This window comes from Mytilus trossulus, chromosome 14, assembly GCF_036588685.1.
Source record: "Mytilus trossulus isolate FHL-02 chromosome 14, PNRI_Mtr1.1.1.hap1, whole genome shotgun sequence".
Classification (NCBI taxonomy): Eukaryota; Metazoa; Mollusca; class Bivalvia; order Mytilida; family Mytilidae; genus Mytilus; species Mytilus trossulus.
In genome coordinates this window covers 6,198,681-6,222,504 of record NC_086386.1, presented here as the reverse complement: position 1 = coordinate 6,222,504, position 23,824 = coordinate 6,198,681, and the positions used below count along the sequence as shown (strand labels likewise).

At 32.0% G+C, this 23,824-nt stretch overlaps 3 protein-coding genes across 17 annotated transcripts in view; all 3 read right to left on the bottom strand.

Moving 5' to 3' along the window:
• The window catches only part of LOC134697202 (teneurin-m-like), a 141,050-nt gene that overhangs the window by 59,817 nt on the left and 57,409 nt on the right, over positions 1-23,824 (bottom strand). For all 14 annotated transcript variants that reach the window (XM_063559307.1, XM_063559296.1, XM_063559306.1 and 11 more), the window contains one exon: positions 23,318-23,374. The gene's annotated coding sequence lies outside the window, so the exon portion shown is untranslated. The remainder of the gene's footprint in view (positions 1-23,317; positions 23,375-23,824) is intronic.
• Positions 4,277-12,986, bottom strand: LOC134696591 (uncharacterized). Of its 2 annotated transcripts, none has more exons than XM_063558453.1 (9): positions 12,906-12,986; positions 12,198-12,290; positions 10,971-11,193; positions 9,844-10,095; positions 9,062-9,162; positions 7,495-8,041; positions 6,769-7,052; positions 5,971-6,166; positions 4,277-5,308 (listed from the first exon to the last, which is right to left on the bottom strand). In XM_063558453.1, exons 3-9 carry the CDS (start codon positions 11,134-11,136, stop codon positions 4,302-4,304), a joined length of 2,553 nt encoding a protein of 850 aa, XP_063414523.1. In that variant the 5' UTR covers positions 11,137-11,193; positions 12,198-12,290; positions 12,906-12,986; the 3' UTR covers positions 4,277-4,301. The 2 variants fall into 2 exon arrangements, with proteins under 2 accessions (XP_063414523.1, XP_063414522.1); XM_063558452.1 differs by lacking the exon at positions 12,906-12,986 and adding an exon at positions 12,682-12,784.
• Positions 13,543-14,863, bottom strand: LOC134696590 (uncharacterized). The gene is made up of 2 exons (XM_063558451.1): positions 14,342-14,863; positions 13,543-13,702 (listed from the first exon to the last, which is right to left on the bottom strand). Exons 1-2 carry the CDS (start codon positions 14,736-14,738, stop codon positions 13,572-13,574), a joined length of 528 nt encoding a protein of 175 aa, XP_063414521.1. The 5' UTR covers positions 14,739-14,863; the 3' UTR covers positions 13,543-13,571.

The window sequence follows — 23,824 nt, the reverse complement described above, 5'->3', positions numbered from 1 at the left end:
TATTATGCAGTGAGATTGTCTCCAAAAAAAATCTGAGGTTTTAGAAATCAGGCATTTAAGGGGGTAGACTTTGGTTCAGGGAGATAACTCTTTAAATCAGTTATGTGTTTGTAAAAGTCAAGTATCATCAGTGTATTTTAAGCATTTACCTGAAACAGATTTGAAATAATTTATGTAACCTAGAAGCTTAGAATATATTTATGAAAATGGTTGACACAAAAGTACTGATGATTTTAAGAGTTAATTCCCCTAACCTAGGTCTACCTCCTTAAAAAGCAAGCCTCATGCAGTAATAACTCAACCATATTTATGAACAAACAATATGAATGTCCTTATATTCTCAGACAATATATCTGAAATTGGGATTTAACAATATTATGTTATCTGGTGAATATATCTACAATGGCAAATGTCTAAGGGACTAATTCAAACAGTTTACTTCTTTTATGATTGACAAATTGATCCCATCAGACTTGAAGTAAATGGCAGCCATATTGGATGTGGAGTAAATAAAATTCAATGTAATGATTAAATAAAAAAACAAATGGTCAATCTCCTGGTGTTGGAGACAAGATGTTATTTCGGAAAGATTAGAACTGACACTGTAATCTTGATAGAAGATATTGACCAGGCACCTTATAATGAACTGTAGAATCTGGTTTGTAAATTGAAAATATATCATGTACAGCTAACATTACTTTTCTGACTTAAAAAGACAGTTGTTGAAAAAAGTTATTACTGAAGTTAATTGATCAGTTATTCCTGTTTTTTGTTCTACTTAATAACTTATTAGACTAGAGTAATTAATGTGTCAGTGTCTGAACCCATCACTTTTAGTTTTTGTATCTTAGATCTACATAAATGTTTTGTTGTATTTTCAAGAGTTTCAGATTTTCAGTCATTTCCATATAGGCATTTTTTTTAGATTGGTGTATCAGATCTGCTGCCTGACACTTCAAATTTGGATATTTTGTCATCTTATAATTGATTATCTTTCATCATCTCAGGTATATTAAGATCTTTTAAAAGTTTCTTTTCAAGTGAATTCAGATTTGATTAATTTATATTTTTTCCATTTTTTCACAAATGACTTTACCTTCACATAACAATTCCTCAGTGCATTGCTGCTAATTGTTCTTTTTTTTTTTAACAAAAAGTAATTAGTGGAGAAAAATGATGAATTTTGCACATTAAGTAGCAGTCCATGTAAAAACCAGACAAAAGGTGATATACCAAGGTAGTGGGAATTTTATAAATTTTTCAGAGAATGTTCCTTAGATAACCAAAAAGAAAAAAAAATCAAACAAAAAAGCTGGAAAGCAACGGTTGCTAGGGAATTCCGCTTATTGATATTTGCCTAACAACAGTAACAAATTGCTCAAAATTTCTTCTGAAAATGCTCCAATTTAAAGAAAAGAATTATAAATCTAGCAGAAGATGCAATTATTAGATATATATTTTTTTACAGACGGTATACTTCCCTTAATTAAATTTGAACATCAAATTTGGATTTGTGTAAACATAATCATATATAACTAGGTCGTTTGAGGTAACACTTTAAAGGAATTTTGATAAAAGGTAACAATACCTAAATTTTTCATTTTTTAGATTAAAATTTGAAAAAAAGCCAGACCTGTACATCTGAAACACCTATATATCACGAATAATCAACCTTATCACAGAAATTTTTCATTAATTTTTTTTTGGGATTTTAAAAGGTCAAAGGTCAAAGGTTAAAATAAAAAATGTCCAAAAAACATAAAAATCACACTGAAAGCAGGTCTTTTTTCCTAAAATTGTTTCAATTTATGGTAGATAAATGCATACATGGTTGCATAATATCAGGACCCTAATGTTCTTACTTTTCTTAATATTATGACCTTGACCTTTTACCTGAAGGTCATTTTTTTTTTGACTTTTTAGAGTTTTGAAAGCCTTTTTGACAGATTTGTTTACAACTTTTCAACTATTCTCAATATCATGTGTGTTATAATAAATTATTTTTGTGAACATGGCTTGCAGCTATATATCACCTTCACCTTTGACTTAAAGGTCAAATTATTTTGTTTTCTTTAATATGACACTCTTCCAGCAGAAATATCTTGATTTTGTGCAGGTTTTTGATATTTGCAATCTAACGACTTTCTTATAACTTGTTTTGCACCTCTGCCAACATGACCTTACAAAAAAGACTGCACACCAAAGAACATAAATGGAGAATCCCCCCATATAACGTTATAAACTGGCATAACTGATGACCAATTAAGCTGGCACAACCAAAAGTCAAACATAATCTGTGATTTATGGTAATATTATAAAGCAATGTGTATAAGTTTCATAACAATTGGTTGAGGAAAACTAAGAAGATAACAGTTACCAACTTTTTGATGTACAGACTTATGTTAATATAGATCAACATGGTTAAATTTAATGCCTTGTCACCTATATGGTTGATTTATATGTCTGTGGGAGTTTGTCCCAGCCATCAAACAATATATTCTAAAAGTATTTTTTTCTGTCACCTTTGAGAAACCTTGTTTCTACTGTTATATCTACACAACACACAGCAGATTAATTCCAATATAACCTTTATTTGGAACACCTTATATTCAGCAAAACAGGTATTGATGACTGTGAATTTTAATTAAAAAGTAAAACATAATAGCAGTCATCCAGTTTCAAAACATTTATTTGTGATAAAATAACTACAAATAGATTTTCCACACAGGGCCTATGTACGACTCATTTGGATTAGTTACATATATAAACACAATTTATATACTGCTTATTTAGCCCTAATAATTTACCTTTGTTTTATTAAAACAGAATGCAATATACATCGTGAGTAAGACGACCATTTTCCCTTCCTGAAACCAGCTTTTTTTTATTCTAGTCACTTGATATATGCCTATTGGCATACATTTTTGGTTTTTTAATTCAAATTTAAAACTTACTTGCTTTAAATAACACAGATAATAAGAAAAAATACACACTATACTTGGATTTGGATTGTGGTTTGACACAGATGAATGTGTAACTTCTATTAATAATAAAAGGAATACACATACATTTACATATTGCTATATTAAACTGAAAGTACAGTTAAAATAAAAAATGATTAGAGTTATCTCCCCTTGCATATTTTAAGGAAGTATATGGAAACAAAATAAAGTAACTATATCTGTATCAAGTAAGTTAATTATCTCCCTTTAAATATTTCAGATCACGAATATCTTCCTTTATGCACATTCTATGGTCATGTACTTCAACTGTGTAAAGTTTCATTAATATTGCTACAGTCATTTAGGAGGAGTTGTGCTTACAAGACCTAATGCCACATATTGTGATATTTAAACTTAATAATTTCAATTATCTCCCTTGAAAAAAACATCTGATAAGAAATATCCTCCTTCCTCATGTCTTAAGATGTATACAACATCTGTGTAAAGCTTCATCAACATTGATTAATCCATTTAGAAGAAGGTGTGCTTACAAGACTTGTTGCCATTTATTGCTATATTTAACAAAGTCAATTCAATTATCTCCCTTGAAATAATTTCGACGAGAAATATTTTCCTTCATTAACATCCTCAGGTTGTGTACTACAATCGTATCAAGTTTTATTAATATTGGTCCATCCATTAGGAAGATGTTGTGCATGTATACGAGACTTATCAAATGTATACACCCCCCAAAAAAAAACAAAAAAACAAATTATGAACAAGAGTGGACACACTGAAATGTCTCGCCTGTTCTAGTGTTCATAATATAATTTATGTTGAAAGTATAAAAAAGCATTGTATACCACAAGCATTAATTAACTGTACTTGAGAGGAAGGCAACACAAAAATCACATCATGAGGAAGATGTGTACTAAGTTTCAAATTGATGTGCCTCTAACTTCATCAAAAACCACCTTGACCAAAAACTTAAACTTGATGTGGGATGGAAAATCAAACAAATACACTATTGTAGATAAAAAAATGTTTCATTATAGACTTGTTTTACTTAAAAGCAGGTGTATTTTTTTAAATAAACAAGTTACTATTTTTAAAAGGCAGAGTGCCCATATTCATTGTATTTGGCTTGTCTTTTATTCATGAATTTCTTCTGTGAATTAGGTTAGAGTTTTTTTAAATATAAAAAAAGAAGGTAAATAGTTTTGCTCCATGGATCAGTATTTCAGAAAAAAAACATTAAACTTTGATTTATCATAGCATGTTATCTAACCAAAAAAACCAAACAGCAAAAATATGGCACAAGCAAATTAGGGGCCTAAACTACATGATTAAAAAAGTTTTTCACAATAATCGTTCAACAGCATCAGCCTTGTTTAAAGCAAGAATAACAGCATCAAGATCTTGGTCAATATCTGCAATTGGTGTTTTACATCTCTGCATAACAGCCAATCTGGAGAAAAAGGATGCAATCTGTCCAAGTTCTAAATATTCTTTAGGGGTGAACCTTTTGTTTCCATTTTCATCCCTTGCCACTCTCATGTTCCTGACAACAGTTAAAGGATTAGCTTTAATTCCACTTCTTTCACCTTCTTCAAAAATGTTGCTCAAGTAAGATTTTACATTGTCTGAAAATCTTACAACCTTTCTTTCCTTCTTTAAGGCCCATCCCATTATTTGTTCATTGGCGCCTTGCTTTAACCCAGTCTCACATCTGAATTTGATTGTGTCTTCAGTTAGGTTAAAGCACGACTCCTTCCATCTCAATTTAATATCATTAAAGGTGCTTCCTTTATGATCTTGGTGTTCATGGTTGCCTAGCAGACAATGGTTGTTCATGTCACTGTACGATTCAAAATACAGTATACAGCCAATTTCTGGACAACTGATGTTAAATGACTCTGAATCTGTCTGTTTTGGCATAGTTGGTTTTTTTATAATACCATCAGGTTGTGTAGGAATTGTAAAGTTTGCATGGACATCAACATTCAATTCTACATCATTTAAAGTACTATTTATAGAAATCTTCTTCCCATTTCCAATTTCAAATGCCTTCCAGGCTGTTATTGTGTCATCGTTGTTGAATCTGACATTTGAAATCTTTGTAATTGCCTTAATAGGACAGGTGATCTTCTTAACGAGAGAATTAGGATCTACAGCTACATATGCTGCTTGGCAGGATGTTACTCCACCATGTTTGTCAATGGCCATTTTCATATCTGAGGCAGTTAAAACATCACTACCAGATGCAGCTGATCTTCTGATTTTCCCTCTCATATGGGCAATCTTTGCGTCACAATATGATTTACCATTTTGTGGCTCACTATAGTCATACCGTGCAATTGTTATGCCTAAAAAAATAAAAATATACATGTACATTAATTCAACTTAATGACACCAGAGTTGAAGTGTGTTGACAAGCCTTCAGCATAACAGAGAACTTCCACACAAATTTTCAAAGCATAAATATCTCCATATTATGTGTTTATAGTATAGTATGCAGTAGATAATAGTTCAAATTTTGAGACACTTGTATGTAAACAAATAACACTTTTAAAGTCATCAATGAACTAGCTATATATATATTACGGTTATTTCTGGCAATTTGTATATTTCCCTTTGATCCAACTGGCTTATATTTTCAAATATCAATGTACTGACTGTATCACTAAAAATATAGGCAATGCATTGTGTGACATAATAATTTGTGTTACCTGCGATTTCTGTCCCAAAAAGCAAGACTTATGGATATAGTGATCTGGCAGCATATTAGTAATAGGTTAACTTTATTTTGTATGTGCGTACCTTGCAAGGTTCTCATACATGCACAGATAAACAATGGTTATTCTTATAGTGTATAATAGATTACCAATGAAATTATAAATGGTATTTATACCCTGGGATTTTAAAGTAAATTATATACTTTAAAACCCAGCTTTTTAAAGTAGATGATTTTAGTGTTGTGGAGTTTGTCTATCTGAATTTAAGTGCAAAATGACATTATTTCTCTTACCAGTTGTTTCAGTGATCTTAGGTATAGCCAACCAAAGACTGCCACAATGGTAGCATCCTGCATTATCACTTCTCAAGTATACTGTGTTGATTCTGGGAAGCTGAATTTTTATTGTTCTTAAAGTGTGCTCTAACACGGAAGCTACTGCAACCCAATCTTGTTTAACTGCATCCATTGTATGTGTATATGTTCTTTGCTGCAAGTAAAATAAAAGGAATCTAAAAAAATATTTTACTAAAAAGATAATTCTATAAAGAGGCTCCTAAAAGCTTGTAATCTTTCACCGATAGTATTGAATAAAAACTGCCAGTTTATAGCAATATTTTTAAATTTTACTAGGCAACACACATACATATTTTGTGTGAGACAAACAAAGGTGCTTTAATATATCATTTATCTGATATTTTTGACAAATTTAAGCAATAGTTATTGGTGGTGACCATTTTTAATAGGTACTGGGGTCATCAACCTTAAATGTGGTAGTTTATTACATGCATGTATTCATAGGTTTCTCAAAATTTTGTTGAAATTGGCCCCTTCAATAATCTTGATTTTTTTGTTAAACACACAGTTTGTTTATCTCCTCTGAATTGTTTTACATTGGCCATATTGGGACCCTTTTCAGCTTACTTTGCTGAGGTGGCTAAGACTCTGTTAAAGGCTATGGTAGCCTATAATTGCTTACATTAACAACAATTGGTCTTGGATGGACACCACAAAGGAAAAAAAAATGAAATAAAACATAGGTGAGGTCTATGAAGTTCAACTGACTATATGCATTTTGAATAAGGAAATTACCATTAAATTCTGATTTTCATCTTTAAAAATACACACTGAAACATGCCAGTTAACTCCTTTTTGGCCAAACCAATCACTCTGTTTCTCACGAAATGCTAAAGGAAGGAATTTCATAGCCCAGTCCATGATTATGAGACATTCTTCATCTTTCAATTCCTCTAATAGTAGGATCCTTGCTAGATCTTGGTTGACACCTCTTACAATATGACTCTTCCATTCAAGAATCTTAGCCTCAGCTACATCTATACTGGCAAGCAGATCATTTCTAACTTCATCTGGTATGTCTGCAAAATAAATAATGTCAACTAGATATAGTATGCCTTTAGTAAAATAGATATGGGCCTGATTAAGACCTCCTCTGGGTGCAGGATTTCTTGCATGTTGAAGACCCATTGGTTGCCGTGAGTTGTTTTGTATGTTTTGGTTGGGTTGTTGTCTCTTTGAAAAAAAATTAAAAAATTCAATTCCTTGCTTTTTATTAACTTTTTCTTTGTTTTCAAGAAAGTGTATTTTCTAAATCAAAGAAAGCTTAAAAATCATGATTATAATCGTACTATGTTTTATTATTTGATGACACTAGCAATAATGAAAAACACTAGTATTATTGTTCTCTTTTTATATTGAACAGTAATGTGCACCTAATGCATAAACTGAGAAAAGTTTATCTATTCAAATCAAATTACAAAATAAACAGTGATTTAAATTTGTTAAGGATGCAATAAATACCTAATTCAGAAAGACGTCTTTTGATGGTGGAGACTGCTTGTGGAAGTAAATTACATCTCTCACATACCATGTCATGCTGATGGTCGACACAGTGCTGTTGAAGATGTTGGTCTGTTGGATCACTCAATGAATAATTGATACAGTGATCTGGACATTTATCACATTTCCTGAGGTGTGCTTTAAAGTCTGTCTTCAAGTAAATTTTACTGGCATTTAAACTGTCCTTGCAGTCACGCAACTCTACTTGCACTTCCTCATCAACAACATAGTTACCCATTTCCTTGACTGTTGTTAACAATGTCTCATATGATGCACCACCATCAGCGGCACAATTGTCGAGGCCTTTCAGGTTTGTTCGTCTTGAAGATGGACATGCATTTAGAATTTTGAATAAAGTGGATCTTGATAAAGGCAGGAATTCAGTTTCTGTACAAAATTTTGTATACACGTTTATAAGAGTGGCATGACATGCAGTTCTCACTACTTCAGGTATTGTTACTGTATTTCCATTGTCCAACTTCATTTCCTTTACACCAAAGGATGAGACCTAGAAATCAAAAAAGGTTTAAGCTATTATTAGATAATTCAAGAACCTTAAAGAGAAAACTCGCATTACCATGCCCAAATAATTGTCACTAGTCAGATTCAATAGTTGAAAGACTCATAACTCATACAAAAAGTTAGTTGATCAAAATCTGTGTGTGTATACAAATCTTAACAAAAAGTCCTAATCATCTATAAAGTTTCATGATATTCTGTTTTATGGTTTCCGAGAATTTTCACTGACCAACAGTTGCAGTTGCAGCTGAATATTATGAGCCCATTTTCTCATAGAAAAAAAACATTTAAATATCTAAAGTATCTTAATCAAAGTTTGATTAACAAAATCATAGTGTAAGAGCACTATTTTCACAAAATTAAACCCCTGCATCTTGCAAAGTTCATGTTATTGTATTGGAAACCCCAAAAATCAATTTAAACAAAAACAAAAAAGGAGGTGCACAATGGCATTATATCATAAAGAATCTGAGAAAGTTTCATTTCTTTCAGATAAGTGGTTAATAAGGAGTTGCAGATACAAAGTATCTGGGACGAATGGACAGACGAATGAAGGGACGAACAAACAGATTGATGGACTTCCCTATCACTATATACCCCCGCTTTTTAGGGTATATTTAAACACAAATGGACACATACCTGTGTGGATAATATCTGGCATTCTAAGAGTTGCATAGAACTCACTAAAATGATATCCCAACTACCCATAAACTTCAATAAACTAAATAAGTTTCAATTATCTCTCTTGAAATATTTTTGACCAGGTTTTTTTCCCTTTATGCACATTCTCGGATTATGTACTTCAAGTGTGTAAAGTTTCATCAATATTGATCAAGCTGTTAATAAGAAGTTGCACTTACGAGACCTGTTACTACATATTGCAATATTAAACTCAATAGTTCAATTATCTCCCTTGAAATAATTGGACCAAGACTAATTTCCCTCATGCATATTCTCAGGTTGTGTACGGTAAGAATATTCAGTTTCATCAATATCAATATTTTTTTACCTGGTGAAATGATGGACTGAAGAAAAAATCTAAGGCATGGTCTAACTTGTCTTTATCCATCCTATGTCGAAAGACTGGGAGCTGTTTAGGTATTATAGCACCTGAATAAAAGCAAATATTTTTATAAATCACTAGTGGAAAGACTTAAGACATTTTATTTTCATATCATTTAAGTTTGCATATTACTGTTTCCTTACATTCCATAAGGCAAAGAAACAAATCTGGTAGTTAACACATTCAAAACAATTTATTCTGCTAAAAGGTATTCATATGCTTACTTAGCACATTTTGCAATTTTTTTTTTTTTTTTATGATAATAACATTTGTATCAATGAATCAATAAACAAAGAATGATGATAATAATCAAAAGGAGTAAGTACTTGGACTAAATATGATAAAAATCATTCTCTGAATGTGACTTTGACCTAAATGATATGACCTTTGGGGGTCAAATTCTGGAATAAAACAATGCAGTAATGCCTAGAAACAATTGTTATTATAGTTTTCTTACTGTGACCTTAACTCTCAACATCTGACCTTTGGTCAAGATCAAGATACAGTTTTTAAGTTATGGGAAAAAGCTGTGTCGGACTGAAATTAACTTAGCTGTTGTTGTTTTTAACTGTGACCATAATCTTTAAGAAATGCTCTATATATAATAGAGTAAGTAAATCTTTTTGTGCAAAAAATATTATTCTATTTTTTATTAATGAATTGAAAATCTCAATAATTTTTCAACTTCAAGTTATGGTAAATATATAATATGTGGATATTAAAATTACCATGGCCATTAGTTTTAGCATGTTTCCTGGCTTCATTAATTGCATACACTGTCAGCCCAGGTATAAGCTGTTGAAGATCTTTCTTAGTATGTGACAAGGCAATCAATGACAAAAGTTGCTGTTTTGTGTTTCTGTCTGTACTCTCCTGATGAATCTTTACAATGATCTCTTGAAGTTCAGATGAGTTGGCAGATTCTGGGTCTTTATCTTGAATCATCTTAAAAAGTGCCTGACTTTGACCTGGAGCTATACCTGAAGAGAAACCAATTCAGTTAGTGATTTTTATGTTATGAATATTATTATACAATTATGACCCTCAGCATGCTCAGGCAAAGTAAATATTCCAAATGTTTAACCCTTCAAAGTTTTTTTACTGAGGGCACAGTAAAAATGAAATGACTGTATAACGACCTATAGTTTTTAATTTCTGTGTCATATTGTCTCTTGTGAAGAGTCGTGTCATTGGCAATTACACCACATCTTCTTTTTTATATTTTAAGGTTACAATTTTGGATATTCACCACTTATTAGGGGCACAATTATACAGAACAACAGTCTCCTTATTAATTTTTTATGTACATCTGGCAATTGGATTGTATCTTTTGAATTATTTTACACTGGTCATTCTGGGTCCTTTTATATTTTACCTTGCAATGTGAGTCAAGGCTCCAGGTTGAAGGCCAATACTGTGATCTATAATTGATCATATATGACATTTGGTATTGGATGGCAATATATCTCATTGGTAATTTTACCACATATTCTTATTTTTAAATTTATAGATTAATTTAATAGTCTACAGTTTTCAAACCATAGTGCTGTTAATGGCTTGTCATTTTTGCTAAAATGGTCATTTACTAAGGGAGATAACTCATTCTCAAAAGTTTTTTGAACAGTGAATGACTGTAAATTGTTATTGTCCTTCCTTGCAATTGCATGTTAAAAGAAAATTTAATAAGTTATATCATGTCATGTGTTTATGTATAATTTGTTTATAATATATAAGTAAAATATAATATATGAGAATGGCTGTCATATCAAGTTAAAAAGGGACATAACTCTATATTATTTTTATCAGTTAGAGTCAGCTTCATAATAATTTATTTAATAAAAATAAATGAGCTTACCATTAAGGACAGTGTCAATGGCTGAAACTACTTTACGTTTCACAGTTCTTTTCGTGGAAGGTTTTAGGGTACTTATATCACTTCTCACTTGAAATTTGACAGGACTTGAATAGCCTCTACTTATGATGTCAATTCCTTTATTTAGGTCAGATAAAGATGTTTCCATATTTTCCTGACTCCAAGAAGAAATTTGTGACAAACTTTGTGACTGTGAGTCTAGGAACTGAAAGTTAATAAAAGAATGTTCAAGTTTTAATCTATACACATTTAGAAAGTATTAATCAATTCATATATTGTCATCACCATCTGTCCATTTTAAGGAGTAGCAGTACTGGTGCCACTAGTGGAGCAGTAACTGCTTACTCTTCATGAGCATTCTAGCCCATTTAATCCTTAAAATTCTTTAACAACACGGATAAGTGAAAATAAGTATTTTTTTAACGTCGAGCCTGACAGTGTTATTTTAGCCGCCATTGGTTACAAAAAAAGTAGTTCTGTCAATGTCGTCTATCGAAAAAATAAACAACTTCAAGATTGACGACCGGAAGTCTTCTCGACCAATCATATGAACGTATTCCCTAATATGCAAATAATATCAGAATTATTTGTACATTAATTTGGCCGTTAGTTTTCTCGTTTGAATTGTTTTACATTTGTCATTTTGAACTAGCTACCAGTAAGTGTGAGTACTCTCACATCTGTACTTATGGTCTTTTTGTTGTTGGGATGTATAAGTGCCAAGCTATGTTCACTCTGTTTTTTTGTTAGAGGTATTTCTATTTGTATATATCTGATGAGTTAAGCCTTTTCAACTGATTTTTATAGTTCAATCCTATGTTGTTCTGTTACACCACTGTCCAAGTTTAGGGGAGGATGGGATCCCGCTAGCATGTTTACCAACCCCCCCCCCCCCTTCCCCATCCTACCCCAAATTATGTATGTATGTGCCTGTCCCATATCAGGAGCCTGTAATTCAGTGGTTGTTGTTTGTTGCTGTGTTACATATTTGTTTTTTGTTCATTTATTTGTACATAATTAGGCTGTTAGTTTTCTTGTTTGAATTGTTAACATTTGTCATTTAGGGGCCTTTTATAGCTGACGTATGTCGTATGGGCTTTGCTGATTGGTGACCTATAGTTGTTATTTCCTGTATCATTTGGTCTTTTCCGAAGAGTTATCTCATTGGCAATTACACCACATCTTCTTTTTTATTTCAGCTAAACATACCGATTCATCATCAGATAGGGACTCTGCTGTCTTGCATGTGTGCGTTTCAATACTCGTGTCTTCCAGTTTTATTCTCTTTCTGTTTTGAATAGTCTAAAACATATAAAAATATCAATCTGATATTATGAGTTAAAATAATGTAACCAATATTACAGCAATAATAACTAAAAAGCTGTTGCACATGTTTTTTGTGTTCAATACCCAATGTGTTGGTGTTGTTAATTTTTTAAATGCAAAAATAAAAACTCTTCTCAATTTTGTCTACCATGTCCACAGTTAAATTTTTCATTTCCTACTTATATAATTGCTAACTTCAGATAATGCCAGTGTGTGCATGAAAGAAAACATTTATTTCAGGTATCATTATAACTCACAAACATGTACATGTCACATAATATAATTTTTACAAACAAACTTCTGTTGATTCTAACAACTAAAGGAAACAAGTTGGCAGGAAACTTCTCAAATCAAACCAAATATTTACAGAACAGCTGGATCCATTATTCTTAATATGAAAAACTGTTTCCTAATGTTGCAAAACATTTATGGACGTCATACAATATGTTTCAACAATCTATTTGTTTCTAAATATAACTAAAGGAAGATAAGCAAACTAAATAAGAGTCAGATCAATTTCGGAAAAAAAATGTCTTAATTGCGGAAAAGATTACGGAACATAAATTATAAATAGTTAGTTATACAACTTACATTTACAGTTTTACTTTGTTCAGGGTCAAACTCTTCTTTAGCAGATGATGTACTAGTGGAAACCTGTTCAAAGCCTCCAAATTGTTGTTCTTTGTGCTATAAGATTAAAACATAAAACAGTGTTTATGCAAATACTGTTTGTAAATAGGTACTACAAACAAATTTCTGATATATAAATATATCACTGTAAATTCAGAAGTTATTGTTTTGGATTTATTATTGTGATTTCATTATTCTACACCAAAATGAGAGAAAAGAAATCATGCTCTATTCATATATAAAAATCCAATATGTGAGTTTAAATTATTCTGATTACAACTGTATCATATTTCTCGCACTAATAAACATTGCAAGTATTTCCATACTTACAGAAGTTACAGTACTTTGTTCATTCAATAAATTAAACTCTGAACACTAAAAAAAGCAATGCATAGGTGTGCTGGGTGAGACCATTTTTTACCACTTAATTTTTGTACAAATAATTGAAATTTCATAACATATATATATATATTGAAGACCTGTTGGTGACCTTCAGCTGTTGTTTTTTTTATTTGGTCGGGTTGCTGTCTCTTTGACACATTCCCCATTTCCATTCTCAATTTTATATGCTAAATATATACATATATGATTATGCGTACATAAAATTTTCATAAAAGATTAAAGTTCTCATCTTATGCATATATAAAAGTTATTTCTAGTTTTTGGAGACCTTCCAGAAAAACTTACATGTACATCATTATCTTCAAACGACATTGAGTCAAGGTTTGGAATACCTCCTCTACATGTCCGACATATTCCTAAATGAAAAAAAAAATCAAATGCAATTGTAAATTTTAGATTAATATTAATGTGTGTAGGTCTTTTCAATATATGTTAAAATCCCAGAGGTAGGGGGCATTTGTGGAAAAATTTGGTTGATTATATTGGGAAGCATTGAAACATGACTGGAGCCGGGCCCCCCTCTTTTGTAGTCATTTGGACCCCTTATAAAAATTATGGTTCAACCACTTATTACCTCTATCAACATCAAGAGGTAATCGTAGCTTTAGGCTGACATTAAGGATGATACATGTAACTGACCCACCCACCATTGAAAAGGCATATTCAATATACATGTAGTATAATCTTTCGAAATGGCAATATTTTTGTTATAAATAGGGGGTGCAAATTTCTGAAAAATTTCAATAATAACAAACATAATTCTACATTGAACATCTTTAAACCTGAGAAACACCATCTGAATATCTTTTTATTATCAAAATCCCCAGTATGATTTTTTACATGAATTTTCCCAGAAGTGAAAAAAAGCAAATTCTACTTTTTCTTTTATTTTTTCTTGATTGATTATAAAAATGTAAACAAATTGATTATATAATAATTGTAGAAAAAGTTTGAACAGGTACAACAGGGGGTTATATTGTATATAAAGTTCTTACCTGAACCAACTGGCACAAGTTGTCCTGTTGAGATCAACAGATGTCGGCTGACAATTGGGGTGACACCTCTGTCTGGCTTGGTTTTCCCTTTATGGTTGGAATGACTGCATGCAACACTCCTTCTCCATCTTATTCCAAGTGTGGCCCGATGGTGTGGACATATTGTATAATCACAAAACAAAGTGAAAATACCAAGACGGAAAAAAATTAAATGGCCTTCTGATGGAATGCAGGTTTTTGAGAGTTGTAGTGATTGTAAATGGCTGTTAATATTAATGTTGCAGCTGCTTATTGTAATAAGATTATGTTCTGATGGAAAATAGTTGGAAAAACCACATCTACTGTTAGAAAAAATTGAAATGCTGCAGTTTCTTTCTGTCCATGGAGCGTCTGCCATTGTTTACATTTCCCTCCAATGTAGTATACCTATTTTCTTTTGCTGAAGATTTCCGTCAGGGGAGATAATAACATGGCAATTTTAAAAAAAATTTCAAACGGTTTTTTATTATCAATTCAAAAAATCCCAAGATTTTTTTTGTTTTATTTGATAGATATAACAATTGTCTTTCTATCTATATATAACTTATCATATATTTTTTCTAGCCTTAAGAAAAAAATAATGAAAAATATGTGTAATTTTACATAGGACAAATAGGCAAAAATCCTGAAAATGAAACCTCTAGTAAAAAGCAGCAGTTTGAATGATGAATATAAAAATTGTGAATGATGCATTATTTTGACCTTTTTGAAGTATTTATTGCAGTTTTGGGTCATTTGATAAGATAAGGTATATCACATTTTAGTTAATTTGTCAGGTTCTTACATGGACTGCTACTTAAGTGATAAGGTCTCCATTTCCTTGGTGAAGACATGGAACATTACCATGTAGTTATGTAACAATAAGATTCATGTATCCTCATCATGCAACACAAACACATCTCTTGTCAAAGTCATTATATATCTGTGTATTCTGTTATGTAATACTCCGTTTATTTTCTCATACTGTCCATCACCAATATTTTCCTTCCATGTTATTGTTTTTTTATTGCACCATTTCTATGCAGTACCTTTGTTAAAAGACCCAACTTACAATTGTTTATTCTCAAAATTTTGCAAAGACAAACCTTTTTGAAATAAATTTGTTTTGAAAAATGCTTGTAAAATTCAAGACCTTTGCCAATTTTATTTACCATTTACACTGCTACAATGATAAAATAGATTGCATTTACCATGTTTAGCCATGTACAATGAAAAGCTGAAAATATCAGTCAAGAATTTGAATTATATTATATAGAAGAAAAATGAAAACCTAGAAAAAAGCATAGAAAGTTTTTGACATGAAAACAAACTGATAAGTCTGATGTCTGAGTTTTGACAGCATTACAAGCATTTCAAGGTTTTGATTTTGAAAGGTAAAGACCAACTGTCAATGACCAAGTTCAGTTGTAAGACAAGTGATTAGTATTCTGAATCTCTAACCACTTAGCAAAATCTCTAACACCCCATGAAAATAGGCAGGAATTTCTTTTAGTTCAGAGATGCTATAAAAGAAACTTACAATGTGGAAAAAAAGAATAAGAAATTAAAGCAATTACTGTCCTTACAAATATTGGAGCGTTCAGGATATTCTGAGTTATTGCATCTAGTATTTTTCTACCAAATATTTTTTTCAACATCATGATTGAATGTGTCTTGTAGAAATATCCCTGTTGAACTACAGATCGTCTGGTATCTTCAAACAGAAAAACCCAGAATTATAGGTTTTTTGATGTACCAGGTTCCTCAAGCTGAGTCTTTAAAGAATTTAATGTGAGAATGTTTAAGCCTAGAGGAACATATAAATTAATTACCAAGGTAGTTTGACATCTGTTTCTATCAGCTGTATATATACCTGTCTTCTGGGAGGTGTTACGTTATAGATACTTAAGTAAACTGTATGTACATCTGTATGGTAGAGTCTGCTGGGATTGACTTTAATGTGTACAGCATGGAGTCTGAAAGGTCAACTCAGGACTCTAGAAAGTGTGAGGATTGACTTGAATGTGTACAGCATTGGAGAGTAGTGAAAGGTCAACTCAGGACTCTGTAAAGTGTAGGAATAGAATTCCCTGAATTCTGCCACATATGTACAAATGTTGAAATATGTAATCTGAATGTGTGTTTAAAGCACTAAATAGAAAAGAGCTAATACCATAGAGATAGATTTTATATTCCTTCTAAAGCTACACTTATTTAGTACTGATTTTTCCTTTATTCAAGAGTTACAATCTGACTGAGTCAAAATGTTACTTAATTTCAAACACAAAAGTTAATGCCAATGAGACATCTATCCATGAGAGACCAAAGGAAGAGCATGTAAACCAGTTTTGGGCACTCAGTCTGTATGGTCTTCAACCATTAGTAAAACCCACATGTCTATGTAAACTTTGAAAACCCAATGAAACAAATGTGGAATAATTCAAAAGAAAAAGCAACCCAAGCAGCCTTATTTTTTTTAAAAACAACAAACCTGAACAAAAAATGCAGACAGCGCAACCAACACTAAATCAGTGAATATACTGGTTCTCTAATTGTAGAACATCACATTTCTTAGGCGGATCCAGGGGAGGGGGCCTGCCCCCTCTTTCGTTGAAAAAAAATGATGGATTTAATATAGGGTATCAGTGAAGCATGACTGGAGTGGCCCCTCTTAGGTCAGTCAGCAGGGCCCTCCTTTGGTAAAAGTTCTGGATCCGCCACTGCATTTGATCTCTATCCATCAAACATCAAACTTTTCATACACAACACATGCAGTTTTCCCTTGAATCAGTATCATTGCCAGCTACCTTACATAATATCATTGAAGTATATAGCACCCTACAGTTTATATATACCTTATGATATATATCTGACATCCTTTGATCTGTATAAATATGTAAGAGATATAGATGTGTTATGATAATGTAACAACAATCCTCACACCTCTGTAGGTTTCTCTATTGTAGCATAAATATAGTTACATTTACTGATCAGTGAAATTTGTTTATCACTTTCTATGGCATAAAGAAGCAATCCATAAATGTAAATATTATGATGAACATTTATAAAATAAAAATTGATGTCTGTTTGTCAACTAACAGTGTTGCTAATGTAATGTTACTGAAATTTCCACACAGACAATATTAAAGTAGATTTGATTGTTAACTTCCTCCCAAGCATGGCTCCCCTATTGGGGAGAAAGTAAAGAATCATTAGATCAGATCAGATATGAGCAGGTTCCAGCAATTGTTTGGGAGGAAATAAAGAATTGTAAGAGTCAATCTAACATTGTTAGTTTGACTTTGTAGACATTTTATAAATGTTCTACCACCTGGTATTTCTTAATCGTAAGAATTCTGATGGACAAGGTATAATTTTACAGTTAAATCTACACATAGGCAGACATATGTATATAGAGCAAATATTGCAAAACATTTCCTATCCTGAAATACTTGCCAATGGATGTCAAACAACAAACAATCAATCAATTACCGGTAGTTAACCCACATTTTCTACTCTCTACAATTAGTTTGGTGTATCATATTGCCAAGCATACATCACTTGCAGGTTTTGTTAGCCAAAACAAAATTAGCTGAATCTAACTTTTTTATTGTTTGGATCTTACATAACTTTCTTACATGACATGGCTGCAGAATTAAAAGTACAGGTTATAGAACAAGAGAGTTTGAATGTCAAACAAAACTTTATCCTTAAATTGTAAGATGATGGTTCATTAAGTTATTATAAAAAGACCTTAGTCCGACAGGCTGCACTTAGATTCTAGTATATGAGTCTACTAATTTCCCTGACCATTTTGTACCTTTACAAACAACTGTAAAAGTACTGAAGAATGAAAAATGACATTAACATTACTCCCTCTGCATGTCTTTAGATATAAAGATTTCTGATTACGCCATTATAATGTCTGAAGAATTGTGTCTTTCAAAACCTGTCTTATCACTTTCGTACACTGGGTAATTCCCATTAAAGATCAATCAACATCATATTTCTTACATCAGAATGGAGGATGTCAATAGCTTTCTAATGTATCTCTGTCTGGACCGTTGCCAAACTCTAGGTTCTAAGTTCTCCCAACACAGACTATAGCATTACAATGATCTATATAACATACTCCACAGAGACGTTCTGTATGTTCCTATGTCTGTACAGTAATAGCAGATAAAACAAAGGATAAAGGCTTCAGAAATGTTTGACAAGAGATAATTGTCAGGTTAACTTTGAATCTATAATAAACTGATTCCAAATTTTTAAAACATGTTGCCTTTATAATTTGTACTAAACCAAAAGAATCGGTAATTTCAGGATACGGCAAATAGCTTTAATACCTGTTCCTGTTAAAGCAGGACGGATTCAGCCATTTTAAAAAGGGGAGGGGTGTTTCCAACTCAGGATAAAGGGGATTTCAATTTATATGCCCTATTCAAATGCATTGATCGTCCAAAAAAGAAGGGGTTCCAACCCCCAGAACCCCCTCTTGGATACGCCACTGCAGTCATAAAAGAATTATAAGAAGAAAAAGGTTTTGTCATATACCGGTACATGTATGATGAAATATGGACTGATTTCAAGATATATTTCAGCTGATGTTAGGTGGTTGATAAGGCCATTTTGCTCTAGAGGTGAGTGGAAAAGTAAAGGTTCCAGTATCATTTATCATAATTTTTTAGCCAGCATTGAGGGGCCATCTTAAAACACATCAACATCACTATAGCAGGTTAACTGAAAATTAAACACAAGTCAAATAAATAAATGTCCTGCAAAAACTTTTACTCAATCAATTATTTTCTTACTTCAATTTTTGTCCTCTCCTTACAAGAAAGATATAATAGTTTGTAATTAAGAATGCAATCAAAATAAAGTAAAATAGCTAAGACTACTATAATCAGTCATAATAGTAAACAGTTACTTGACAATGACAGATACACTGTGGTCACAGTTATATCATACCAGCACAGGGAATAATAAGTTATGGTAAACCAATACTCTTCCAACTGTGGTAAGAATTCTCTCCACAACATGTAAAACATCTAGAATTTTCTCCACAACATGTAAAACATCTAGAATTTTGTTTATTTGAAGAACCTTCATCAGTATATGTTTTACACATGTAAAAGGTTTTGTTCTTCTAATTGCTTTCACCTGTCAAAACAATGGATGAACTCAACATGGAGATCATTATTTGTACTGAAGGTGAGAATTGGTAAGTTTAGATCATGTTTATTGTAATAAGCACAAAAACCTTGAGGTTTTTACTAGTGAAAAACAGTGGCGGAATCCAGGGGTTGTGTGCGGGTGGGGGTTCTGGGGAATGGAACCCCCCTTTTACCTTGGTGGCGGATCCAGAGGTGGGTTGGGGTAAAGGGGCTCTGTGGGTTAAAACCCCACCCTTAATCCTGGGTTGGGAAACCCGTTTTAAAAATGACTGAAAAATATAGTTCAAACAATTGATAGGTACTCAGGTTCTGTCCAGAAACAATCTGAAGCTGACAATAATTAGCTAAGTGTCTAGCTAATGATTAGCTGTCCATGGAAAAAAACAAATTTAATTATAAAAGAAAAGAAAAATCACAAAAACAGAATGCTCAAAATGAAAATAAAAGGAGACTTGTTCAAAATGATATTATGCTATTATCATCAATCCATAAAATTGTCTAGATAAGGATGTCAAAAACAGCGTGGGTACAAATACAAAATAAAAGGAAACACAAAACAGTTTAAGAATCTAATTTACTTTGAAAGATAAACTTAGATTATGGAAAATCAGAAAAATTATGATCAATTTTTCAAAAGTCAGGAACTGCTGATAAATTTTATCAAAAATGAAATTTCTGGCAACGTAAACCTTACTAAGATTTTGTTTTTGATTGATTTTGATGAAAGCTATGCTGGCAAATTCTGATGATAAATTTCTTCATAAGATTCCCAGCTGGTGTAAAAAAGATCTCTTGGTACAAAATACTTTAATACAAACCCCCATTCTACTCTAGTCTATCAATATCATCAACTTTCTTGTTAATACACAAGTTTTGATAAGGTCAATTCACCAATATTGTAAGTAATGTCTTTTGTTTGTCTAAGGGAAAGTAGACATTATAGATTAGCAAAATCCTGCACTTGTAGGCTCAACTAAATACTTAAACAATATAAAACAAGAATGTGTCCCCAGTACACAGATGCCCCACTTGCACTATCATTTTCTATTTTCTATGGACCGTGAAATCAGGGTCAGAACTCTAATTTGGTATTAAAATTAGAAAGGTCATATCATAAGGAACATGTATACTACGTTTCAGGTTAATTAGACTTCAACTTCATCAAAAACTATCTTGACCAAATAACTTTTACCTGAAGTGGGACAGACGAAAAAACAGACAAAGGGACACACAGACCAGAAAACATAATGCCACTCTACTTTCGTAGGTGGGGCATAAAAAGATTTGGTATGATTGCCAATGAGACAACTCTACACAAGAGATTATGACACAGAAATCAACAACTATAAGAGACAAATTAAGACAAACCTTTGATTAATGACAATTTGCTTTGTAATAACTTTTCCATACTTGTGTGCTAATGAAAAGATTTTTCTAATTTTTAGGGAATTCAAGCAAAGGGGCCAGGTGGCGTCATTATGGAGGAAAGGGTTAATTAGTCATAAAAATAAATAATAAATAGAATGTCTTCTTGAGAAATTCATAGCTTTCTAGAACAATATACTTTTATAATCTCATAAAATTAATTAAAACATTTTAAAATGAAGAACTGAGTTTACATGTCTCAACATACTTAATTTAATGAATGGATGTCAAAACATTTGGAGGAATTAGAACATTAATGTGAAAATGATGACAAAAAAGAATCACTGTATTATCAGTATTGATTAAATAAATTTAATAAAGAAAGTCATATAAGACTTTGTCTACTGAAGTGAAGCAGATCTACTGACAAGTGTATTATAAAGCAGGGAACCAGTCAATCCAATAAAACATCACTGTTCCTCTGATGTGGAACAAATCTACTAATAGTACCAAACAGAGACAAGGGTACCAGTCAACTCAATAACTGACTAAGTAGGCAGACAATAACAGACTTCTCTGGTGATGTAAATCACAAATCAACAAATATTACCATAAAGTACAAAGCTCCTGATATAAACTAATGTGCATGGATGGACACAATAGATATTGAATGTCAGAAGATTGTCACTTCATATATGATAGGTGTATATACATTCTAACTAAAGTAATAATTTCCCTGCCATTTTTTATCAATTGATGATGGAGCAAACCCTCAAGGAAAGATTTTTAATTCTATGACACCCTCTAATTACGGAGATTGTAACTTCAGATTTCATAGGCTGGTATTCATAAGTCCTTACACTTATTTAAAAGTAATATAATCACAGAGGCAGATTTATCTAAATCTGTTTTTCCAGCTCATTTTACAATACAACATGTACACTGAATTATTGGAATTTTGTTGTGCATTTAGTACTCATTTCCATAAAATGTATTAAATACTCATTTACATAAAATGTATTTATAGTAGCTTACTTAATACATAACTTCTAGTTCATAAAGAAAATTTCTATGTTTTGACTTAAAATTGTTCCTCATTACAAAGAAAGAAATGTCATCCCCTAACAAACTTCTCTGATTTCAAGGATAAACAAAATTAATACTGTTACTATAATTACTGAAGAAAGCACTCCCTGTGATATCTTATTCAAAACCTAAAGAACATCAAATCACGGGTCATCAGTAATTATACATAATTACTCCTATGATCTTTTCATACCATTATCTTACACCTTATAGAAATTTAAACACACCTCCTTCATGTCCTTGTTAAGGTTACCGTTAAGGGCAACTTCTAGGTGCAATTTTAACACTTTCAAATTTTCAAGGATTTAAAAAAACAGAATTTTGTCCTCAATTACCATGTAAACAAGGTTTATTTTTTTTATAACTTTAAAGTTGTATGAGAACTCTTATATCAGTTCTTTACATCTTGTGTATGACTTTAAATGATGAAATAGTAAGCACCATGTTGATGGATACCCCTCATGGGTGGATAAATACTTGAAATCCTGCCTCCACAATATTTCACATGACTTCAGCACAGCTGAAAACTCCTTATTGTAGTTGTTTTCAACATGTTAGAAACGATTATGTAATGCATCAAAATCAGGCAAACAAACAGGATAAAATTCATAATTTTATAAAGGCAAAATCCAGCAATTTTCTCATATTTTTTTATGCATGGAATCTCCATTAAGTTTCCAGTTAAGCAAATGACTTGAGAACACCCACACCATTTAACACTAAGAATCTTCTAAAGTGTACAACAGACCAGATAACAGAATTATTTCTCCCATTGTGACATTTTTTCCATCAATTCCATAGTCTATATTGACAGATTTATCCTTGTAGAGACAAACACCTACACTTCTTAGTAGAAGACTTATGAATGGCAAGAAGTATATGTGTTCTACAAGATTAACAGACGTTACGTTGACAGACTAACAGAATAAATATAGCTACTTTGAGTAAACATCTCTTACCACTGCATTTAATTATGTATGTGTTGATAAGTTCCAAAAGAGGCAGAATAACATATTGATGGAGGCCTGGTAATCTTAGAAGAAATATAAGATAAATTTATGGGATTTCCCTAAAAACTAAATTTATGATCACAATTATGCATGTGCATTGTTTATAATATCTGTCTGGGTATTTCTTCCTGTACTTATAATGCCCTTTCCTTAACCATTGTAGTATATTGTTTGTTTATATAATAATATAGACTTTCCTCATAAATCATAACCTTGGTTTAAAAAAAAACACTATCTATTTACTTCAAAGTCTTCACATAGTTGTGCCCCTCCCCCCTTTTTTGCTCTCCTGTCATAGCTTCTTCAGTCTCTAGAATTCTTACCTTATTGATTTATTTTATCTCCTATATATCCATTCACATTACTATCTTTATAGTTATCTGAAAATAAAAGAGGTTTAAAATATTAATCTGTGGAGATAACTGGCATTGTTTACTGTGTCAGAGATCAGGTGTCCACCTACAAGTATGTATAAAACAGTTCACTGCTAATGTTTTCTATTTCTAACTATCTACAGTACAAAAGAAGATCAAGAATGCACACACTCCAGGGGCTCCAGGGGCGGATCCAACCATTTCAAAAAGGGGGGAGGGGGTGGGGTTACTAACCCAGGACAAAGCGGTGGGGTTCCAACTACATGTCCCCATTCAAATGCAATGATCATCCAAAAAAAGGGGGGTTTCCAATCCCGGACCCCTCACCCCTTCTGGATCCTTGCATGCACTCAGTGTCTTGCCTGCTTAACTCATCATTTGTAACATGAAATATTTACTACAAGAATCACAAACTAAGTATTATGAAGGAATCATGTTACTGTACTCATCCAGGTC